Raw genomic sequence first — 10,834 nt, 5'->3', positions numbered from 1 at the left:
TGAGTTTGTTATTTAGTTAAGTACCATGCACAGTAAAAAAAGATGAACAGGTACTTGATTTCAAGTACAATTTGATTATGTATCTTGCTCACAATTATGTCCTTTTTTGATTAAAAATAAAGATATTTAACTAGTAAGGAAAACATGAAAAAAACTTTGAATGATTGATGTGAGATGTTTAAAGAAGGATATAAAATTATTTTTCAAAGATATCTCCAACTTAGACTTACTATATTATGATTAGTCTTTGAAATCAAGTCCTGTACAATAAAAAAGTCATTCCTAAAGTTTATCATTTTCAGGAAACATCATTAAAATCTCTTTCTTTCCTTTTCCCTTGCTTCACTGAAATTAGTAGTTGAAAATGGCCTCTGAAGGTGTGAAAGTTATACCTGGCTGTGGAGAAAATTTTGAGTTCAGTGAATTCTGGTCTTAGGAACTTTGATTATATTTTTATTGTTTGATCCCCTTTATGAGATCTTCTCTGGAAGTTCTACAATGTCCAAACTACCACCTATGAATGAAAACATAAATGGCAAATGAACACATTACAAGGGAAGAGCATACATTTTAGAAAGATAAAATATTAACATAAAGGAATTAAACTGGCTGTCAAATAATTCTGTGTATTTTTACTATTAATATGATTAACCTGAAGAAAATATTTTAGCCACTATGAAAAGATAACCACTTACAAAAATTTAATAGTTAGTATTCAGACCTTTTTTATTTTATCCATCTCTGTGCTGTTTTATACCAGTTTGCTGAATCTCCATAACAATAGTTACTTGAAGGAATTACCCAAGGACATAAAACTTTTGATTATTTATATCATAAAATATGGTATAAATGAAATATCTGTTCTCTCCCCTTTTAGGAACTGCCTGCTTGAATGATTTAATCATGGATCTGAGAAGGAAGATAAAAAGCTCAATATCAGTTATACTGTATGGAATTAAAAACTGGAGTTCTTGTATTGAGTTTGTGTTATAAATTTTCCATTGCCATAAAGTTTATCTCATATTGTACTTTGCATCTTTCTTGTTTAATAATATCTAATGTGTATTCACTCATTATAAAAATAATAGTCACTGAATAAGATTTATAAAAGCAGAACACATTTGTATAATGAAAATCATTAATAATCTCAAACCTAGAGATAATTCTAATTAATATTTTTGTTCTGTATTTTCTTATGCTTTGTATATACATATTTCAATGATAATAGAAAAATACTTTATATTTTATACTATGCCTATTTTATGTAATATTATGAGGATCATGAAAAAGTAATACATATTTAAAATTAATTTTAGTGACACAAAAATAAATAGATAAAACAAAATATATTCAGTATTCTTTATTCTGAAATAATATTAATTATTCTCACTTTCATTAATATACCAATTGTGCATCTCCTAGAAGGTGAGTAATTATATGCATCTGATTATATATGAAAATAACTTATTTAAGAGAAATTTCAAGATAAATTATAATATTAAAATTGGAATTTCTTTACACTTACTATTTTTGCTGATGTTTCAAACTTTGTTATAAAATATCTTATTTATATAATAATTTTTTGATATTGTGCCTTTGGTAACTGTTCATTTTATGAACTAAGGTTTTTTAATAATTGAATTGCAGAATAGTAATTATTTCTAAATTATGTTAAAGTGTCTCATTATTCCTAACATTTTTACTTATCATTTGACTTTATGATTTTATTGTGATGTGAAGTAAGCCAGCTTACTGTTCTGTCCAAGATAACATTCTATTTTGCTTAGTGTACTTTCTCATCTCCTTAAAATAGTGACCTTAAATTCAGGCATGCAGATAAAATGGAGGTGATCCATTTTATCCATCATTTTACCATATAATATCCAAGGTTTAAATAAAATGTTACTAAATGCTTGTTTAAATATTCACACAGTGCAGTTTTGTCCATTCATCCTGGTGGCTACATACAATAGTAGTTAAAAGCACAGGATTTTAATTGAGGCAGACCAAGAGTAGGCTTGTTATGCCACTTACTACCTATACCATTGCAAGGCAAGTTATTTAACCTTTCTGAAATTCAGCATTATTGTCTATAAAATGGATATGACTAATGAATTTATTTATTTATTTATTTAGAATGAGAATTTTAATATTTATTCTTCAGTTTTCGGCGGACACAACATCTTTGTATATGGTGCTGAGGATCGAACCTGGGCCGCATGCATGCCAGGTGAGCGCACTACCTCTTGAGCCACATCCCCAGCCCGACTAATGAATTTATGTGGATTAAATGAAATGGGAAAGGCACTTAGAGACAAATACATGTTCTCATATGTTCCATCTGAAAGAGTTGATCGCATAGAACTACAGAACAAAATCGAAATTACCAAGAGCTGGAGCAGTTGAGGGAAGGGATTGGAGAGATGATGTTCAAAGATACAAAATTTCAGTTAGGTAGGAGCAATAAATCCAAGAGATCTATTGTATAACATGGTGACTACAATTAATAAAGATATATTTAAATCTTGAAAAATGCCAACAGAGTTGATGTAGTGTTCTCATCACAAAAAATGACAATTACTTGAGATCATACAAATGTTATTAAATTCAGTTATTCTATTATATGTAGTATAGTGCAGAATTTTATATATATATCACTTTTTTCTATGTAACATACAATTCTATGCCAATTAAAAATAAAATAATAATAAAATAGATTGGATTTCCTTAGAAATGTCCAAAATTCTGCCATAAGAATGAAAAGAATTACATATGATTTTATCATAAAAACAAATGACAATTGTATTAAAAGGAAATGATACATATATAGTACTTATAAAAGCTCTTCATTATGAATCATTTTATGAATAATAATGATTAATACTGTTGAAGAGTAATATTTATTTTTATGTCATGCATTTTACATAGTTGAAAGTTTAAATAAAACATTCTTACTTGAATTGTTTTACATGTAAGCAAAATGAAACATACAGATAGTACATGTACAGATGTGTGTGTGCACATGATAATATATTTGGTAATTGTCAGATGCAAGACAAACAACAGAGAATTTTTAAATACATTATTCAGAGCTTTTCCACTTTCCTATGGAAAATCTATTATGTAAGCATACTTCCCAGAAAACAGAAACTTATATGGCAAAGAAGCTTAATTATAAGAGAGCCTAGTTTTAGAATTTTTCTACTTGGAAGTATGGCTAAGCATGTAATACTGATACAACCTATGGAAATCCCCATTGCTTTTGTAGTTTTTTGTTATTTGATATAAATATATTATTTCTTTTAAATATAGATGTGCTTTTTTATCTAAGCAAAGTAAGTGGAACATTTTATGCTATTAGTCTTAGGCATGTTTACTCCTACTAATGTAATTATTTCTTGGGTAAATATCATCATATATTAATTTCATTAGTGTATTGCCTCACATCCTTGAAGTTTTATCCATTTAAATTTAATTACAGTAAGAAGAAAGGATAAATACACTAAGAAGGAAGGATAATTTGCTTTCATTGACAGTGCCTTGGATGGACAGTAATTTTCATCTTCCATAATACAAAACCATTCAAATGTCAGAAGAAAATAAATTGAACTAAAAGATAAAACATTAGAAAACATATTGAATAGACTTAATGAAGCTCCTATGAGGTTTCCACTTTCTTCAATCTTTCCAATATCTTTTATAACAAATATCTTGTAATACATCTAAACTATGTGTATTCTTATAAAACCTCTCTTCATGTGAAAAATCATGGATTAAATGTAATTGCTAAGATATAGATATACTGAACTGTTGATGCTATTTTTCTTACTGAGATAATGAAAAGAAATACATTAATGATTTTATTTGTCTCAACATCCCCTTTCCAGTTTTTCTATTGTATGCAGATTCACAAGCCAACTTTAAGTTCTAAGCACATAATAAACAGGATCTCAAAATTCTACCCTTGATGTTTCCAGCAAGTAGTGCCACAGCAATGAGAAGATTCAACAACACTTTCCATCACCTCAGTGGCTTTGTTCTAGTAGGTTTCTCTGAATGGCCCAAACTAGAAATGTTTCTTTTTGTGATCATCTCTACCTTCTATATATTGACCCTTCTTGGAAATTCAGCTATCATTTTCTTGCCCCACTTTGACACCAGACTCCACACCCCCATGTATTTCTTTCTGGCTAATATCTCCTTTTTGGACCTCTGCTATACAACTTCCACAGTCCCCGAGATGCTGATAAATATACACAATCACAAAAGAAGCATCAGCTATGTGGGATGTATAGCTCAACTTTTCATCTTCCTAGGTCTAGGATCTAGTGAATGTTTACTTCTCTCAGTAATGGCCTTTGATCGATATGTAGCTATCTGCCAGCCTCTCCACTACACAGTTATCATGCATTCTCGGCTATGCCAACAACTAGCAACAGTGACTTGGATAATAGGTTTCAGCAACTCCTTGGTGCAAACAGTGTTGACTTTTTTATTACCTCGCTGTGGCCAATATCGAGTAGAGAGTTTCTTCTGTGAGGTACCTGCCATGCTTCAATTATCATGTGTGGATACATGGATCAATGAGGTGGAGATGTATGTAGCTGTGATTGTCATAAAGGTTATTCCTGTTGGATTAATTCTTTTCTCTTACATCAACATTTTCAGAGCAATAGTAAGGATTCAGTCTTCTGAAGGTCGAAAGAAGGCCTTCAACACATGTGGGTCTCATCTTCTGGTGGTCATCATGTTCTATGGCTCTGCCATTAGTGGTTATGCATATATGGTGCCCAAGAGTAACTCGGCCAAATTGAAGGGCAAGCTTCTTGCACTCTTCTATGGACTCATAACTCCAATGCTCAATCCCCTTATCTACACTTTAAGAAATAAGGATGTTAAGAGAGCAATAAACAAGCTACTAGGGAGAGAACAAGAACAAGGGTGGAACATGGCTTAGGAGAATGCAGTCTTCTCACAATTCACACTCCACACTTCCACAATACCTACTGTTAATTGCCATCATTCATACCACCCCTCCAAATAGTGGTTGATGATGGCTGAATGAATATTCTCTCCCAGATATTAGAGCTATAAAAATAATGAAAATTCACAAATGTTAGATGCCACCTTCTGGTTAGTATATGTTGTCTTTTCTGGTGAAATTTTCAATTAATAAGCATATAACTTCTTATCCCACAACACATTAAGACTACTGGAAAAGGCAGTAATCCTGAGACTTTTAAAAAAAATCAGGAAGATGACTGCTTGAAATGAATAAATTAAGCCACAATGTAATGTACCGATAATCAAGCTGAAACTTCATTTCCTCTTTGTATATTTTTAGATTATTGGAAGCACAATATTTTTATATCTAATTTTATTTTAATCAACTTTTGGATGACATTCTCCATGAGTCAAGTGGATGCTATGGTCATCTACATTGTTCTGGAGAAAGAAGGGCACACACATAATAACTCTGTACAATGCTTCCAACTCATTTTTCATGTATCTGGTAGCTTTTGTAGCATATTTCTTTAACAATATATCTCAGTTTACAGAAGTTTTTCTTCATGGTTAAAACATGAAGAACACAAGTATATGTACATATTTCAGCAATGGCCTATTGATCTGAGAGACATCTTGCTGCCAAATCAGTGTGTATTTGATTCTTGGTGTTCAAACATTTTTGATCAGCATTATCATAGCTATTCTTAGCAGGCCAAATTGATATGGAATAATTATTTTTTTTCTCCAAACTTAGTGGCAAGAAATCCAATAGCTTCTGAGTTTTTCCCTGTACATGGGGCAGATATCCTTGATACCTCATTTTAAGGACTCTATTATGTATTTGTTGGTGAATGAATGGTCTGTATTTTGATAAAGGTGTTTGGACTTGACACAATTAAGAGTCTCCTGTATGCACTCTGAAAATGGTCCAAATATCTAAAAGAACATTCCTATTAGCAATGTATCTCATTATGTTTGTATCACTTACTTTGTTATCTTCTTTTATAGGTTGTTGTGTACACATAGGAAATAGAAGGAAAAAAACAGAATGAATGTTCATCTAGGTGAGGTTACAATAGAAGAAGTGGAAAAGAGCATCCACTCTCAAAGATTGTAATGCAATAGATCGTTTTATGAATGTGATATACACACCCTTTCCAGATATTTCTGGGCAGTGGATATGGAGCTCATTCCTCTCACAAAATATAGAAAATGAGCAGTTTGAATATACGATGAAAATTTATATCATTTTTCAAGTAATATGTACATAATCAGCTCTTCTTTCTCAATCCAACCCTCACAAATTTTAATACTATGAAAATAAAAATGCTATTGTGTTTTTTCTAACAGTATGTGTGCATACATATTTGTGTATCTATAATTTGGGGAAGATATAAAGGGATTGAAAAATCATGTTTCTAATAGTACAAAAATCCTAGTCCCAATTATTTCCAAGGAAAAATTTTAATATCTGTCTTTTCACAAGAATTTCTACAAATGTGGTGTTTGCTATTTAATGAAATAGGTAATAGATTTGGTAATCATATTTAAACTTTTAAAATACACTGATGTATTCTGTATTTTATTTTTCTTAAGATAAAAGTTAATGTTCAAGTGAAAGGAGTTACTTTATGTTAATATTAATATTAAACTGGTAGCTGAGTTATTGGATAGACAGAACTAAAAAAAAAAATGGAGAGTTCAATCTCCATTTGGAGACCTGATATTAAATCAATACAGAAAAATGAGTGCTACTAAACAGTGACTATTCTGATTAGGCATCCACTGTGATTTTCCTGTGTATCAGTAGCATGGAGTGAAATTTTAAATATCACAAGTGCATGCACAGACCATGAATTTTGGTGCCATTTCTTGGTAATATATAATAATTATAACTCTGGGAATTTTCCATTAAAATTTTTGTTTTCAAGATTTTTCTGTTATTAGATACAAGTGGTTCCCTTTATCATATTAAGGAAGTTCCCTCTATTGTTAGTATGCTACGTATATTTTAAACATTTTTTTTTACTTTTTAAAAATCTATTTATCTTTAATTGATAAAAATGTATATATTTATGGTATAAATGTGATGTTTGATATATGTGTTCATTGTGGAATGATAAAATTAAGCTAATTGACATATATATATTACCACACATTTATCATTTGTGTATATTGAGAAAATTTAAAACATGCTCTCTAAGCAATTTCAAGTGTACAGTATATTCTTAACTATCATAATCATTATGTGCAATAAACATTTTGAATTTATTCATAATGTATAACTGAAATTTTGTATCCTTAGACCAACAAAATCTTCCCCACTGTACTACCCACACCCATTACCCAGCCACTGATAACTATTATTCTGCTCTCCACTTGTATTAATTCAACTTTTTTTAGATTCTACATAAAATGAGATTATAAAGAACTGGTCTTTCTTGTTTAACTTTACATCCCACAGGCTCATGTCACAATGATAGAATTTCATCTTTTAACAGGGTTTAATAGTACCCTAACATGTATGTATAGCACAATTTTTAACTATTCACAAAATGATGAGACAATTAGGTTGAAATGGCATTTTTAAAAGACTTTTACTAAATATATTGAAATGGTCATAATATTTACCTTTTATTTTTTAATAAGACAATTATATAGTTCAAGGTAACAATAAGACATTCTATTTGGGTATAATCTGCTAATCATAGAAAATAATGAAACAAAATAAAAAGAATCACATGGATCTATTTTTTTAAATCACAATGGTGAAAAGAAGTGTGGAAAATAAATAATACTTTGTCAATTGCTTAAACATATAAAATCAATATTGACACTTCTCTCTCAAAAATTATCACCTGGCACACACCTGTAATTTCAGCAACTCAGGAGGCTAAGGCACAGGATCAGGAGTTCAAAGCCAGCCTCAGTAATTTACCAAGGCCCTAAGCAACTCTAAATAATATATAAAAAAGGGGGATGTGGCTCCATGGTAAAGCATTCTTGGGTTCAATCCCTGGTACCAAAAAAAATTATCATATGACTATAGATATATATGGAGTAGCAAAATAAAAAAAATAACATTAGAAAATATCATCATGAAATTGGGGTTGACAATTTTTTTTTTTTTTTAAGAGAGAGAGAATTTCAATATTTATTTTTCAGCGGACACAACATCTTTTGTTTGTATGTGGTGCTTAGGATCGAACCCGGGCCGCATGCATGCCAGGCTACTGTACTACCACTTGAGCCATATTCCCCAGCCCCTGACAAAGTTGTTTTTGATAATGCATAAATAACATGTAGAAGGAACTGACATGCAAATTGGACTTTATTAACGTCAAAAATTTCTGCTAATCACAAGACATTAAGAAAGAAAAAAAGCAAACCATATGGTGTAAAAAGATGTTTACAATACTTATAATATCAATGGCTGAAACAGAATGGATAAATAACACCCTAAAAATCAAGGGGGAAAAACATAAAATCCTAACTGAAAGTAGATCTTAAGTTTTTGAAGAAGTACTTACAAAAAAAAAACATATTTAAACTGACAGTCAATAAGTCAATACACAAAAAGACATTCAACCACATTAGTATTATATAAATAAATATTAGACCCCAAATTTTATACTATTAACCAAAGTACCTAAACAGACTGGTAATTCCAAGTGTTGATGAGAATGTGAGCAGATAGATTTTTTTTACATGGCTAATAGGTGTCTAAGTTGGTTTATCATCAACTTTAGGAACTGTAAGGCAGAGCACTTACTAAATTATATATATATATATATATATATATATATATATATATATATATATATATAACCACTCAGTAATTCTACTCCAAGTTATTTGCACTAAAATACATGAGTTAAAATGTTCATATTAGCAGTATTCATAATAAACCCAAATTTAGGGTATGAATTCACAAATGGGAAGAAGTTCATTCCAGGTGAGGAGGTCCTACAATGCTAATGCACTAAAGATAAAGCATATTGGTGTGTAGAAAGAGTGAGGAACTCACTATTACTTTAGCCACTAAAATGAGTTCAGATCACATAGGCCTAATTTCATGAGGTCAGCATTACTCTGATTAAAAAAAAAAAAAAAAAAGACAACATAAGAAAAAGTAAATAGAACTACAGACCAATATGCCTGATGAACATAGACTCAAAATCTATACAGAAAGTTAATAAATCAAATCCCAAAACAAATAAAAATATAATACATCAACCATATTTGGTTTTATTATTAGAAAGCAAGTTTGGTTTAACATCTGTGCCTAAATGACACAGTTCATCTAATTAACATAATAAAAAACATAAATACTGTGATTTATCAAAATTTAACATTTTTTCATGACAAAATATCTCAACAAACTAGAAATAAATTTCCTCAATATGGTTAAGTACATTAATGTAAAATGTGCTACTAAAATCATTATCAATGATGAAATACTCAATGCTTTCTTCTTAAAATTAGCAACAAGGCAAAAAGACCTGCTTTCATCATTTTTATTTAAGATTATTTTGGACATTGTAGGCAGTGAAATACAACAGGAAATAAAATATCTATAGCTGACAGATATACATGTTTATGGGTAAAGACCTACAGGAAAGGAAGAAGTAAAATGGTCCTAATATGTAGATAACCTGATCCACATATAGACATCCATCTGTAGTTTAGTAATAATAATCTAACTTATTCTGCTATATAATTTTTAGTTGTGACTACTGTACAATGCCAGTGTTAGATGCTAACATTAGGATATACTAGGGAAAAGATATATGAGTTGTCTCTGTAATATCACCATGATTTTTCTGTAAATGTAAAATAATCACAGAATATTAAGTGCATTTAAAGTGAAAGCAGTATCATTAGAAATAAAAAAAAAAACGCAAACTAAAACATGAGATACCATTTCATATAAATCAACATAATTAAATTTAAGAAAATTTGTTACAATTTGGCAAGAATGTGTAACAACTGGAAATATTATGTATAATGGAGGGAGTGGAAATGTTATAGTCAATTTTAAAACATCTTGGCAATTTCTTACATAGTTAAACAATAGTTGACCATATTAAGGTAGAAGGACAATTTTACATTACCCACAGCACCATTTGCCCAATCCAGGCAACATACTGCAAAGAGATATATGCTGTGATTGGGGAAAAGAGAGGAAAGTAAGCAAAAGACTTTATCTAGAAATCCAACATTAGACTGTGAAGAAAAAACTCAGCCTTGAGAAGACTCCATCTCAATATCCACAGACTGAGCCTTTAGACCCACCCTAAGGTTAGGTGGGGCTTTGTAGCCCCAGGCTTCAAAACTTCAAGGCAGATTCAATTTCTAGTCTGCACCACTAAAAGTGTCAAAAGCCCTACGCTTCAGAACCAAGCCAGATGGCCTGCCCAGAATCTTTGGACAGGCTGATTATTGAAGGTTTTTTTCGGACAAATATAGTCTATAAAGTCTGAAATAAGTACCTACTTATTCCAACATGCAGACATTGATGCAATCAGTCAAGTGTAACATCAGCAAGTAGATAAAATAAAGGACCAGAGACTAATCCTAAAGGAAAAGAAATGCATGAATTATCTACAAAGAATTGAAAATAATTGTTTTTAAAAAGCTTAGCAAATTTCAAGAAAATACAAAGAAACGAATCAACAAAATTAGGAAATAATTTCTAGTGCAAGAATTTTAGAAGAGTTTTAAATCATTTTTTAAACTCACACAGAAATCCTGGAACTGAATGTCAGGTTGATGGAGGTGGCTAAGGAATAAAGCACTAAGCAACTTGTGGGAGAGAGAAAAACAT

General features: G+C 30.6%; 1 protein-coding gene across 1 annotated transcript; it reads left to right on the top strand.

Moving 5' to 3' along the window:
• Positions 1-3,994: 3,994 nt before the first annotated feature.
• LOC114083596 (putative olfactory receptor 2B8) lies at positions 3,995-4,957 on the top strand. The gene has a single exon (XM_027924875.2). It carries the CDS (start codon positions 3,995-3,997, stop codon positions 4,955-4,957), a length of 963 nt encoding a protein of 320 aa, XP_027780676.2.
• Positions 4,958-10,834: the final 5,877 nt, after the last annotated feature.

This window comes from Marmota flaviventris, chromosome 6 (assembly GCF_047511675.1).
Source record: "Marmota flaviventris isolate mMarFla1 chromosome 6, mMarFla1.hap1, whole genome shotgun sequence".
Lineage (NCBI taxonomy): Eukaryota > Metazoa > Chordata > Mammalia > Rodentia > Sciuridae > Marmota > Marmota flaviventris.
This window is presented reverse-complemented; position numbering and strand designations above follow the sequence as displayed.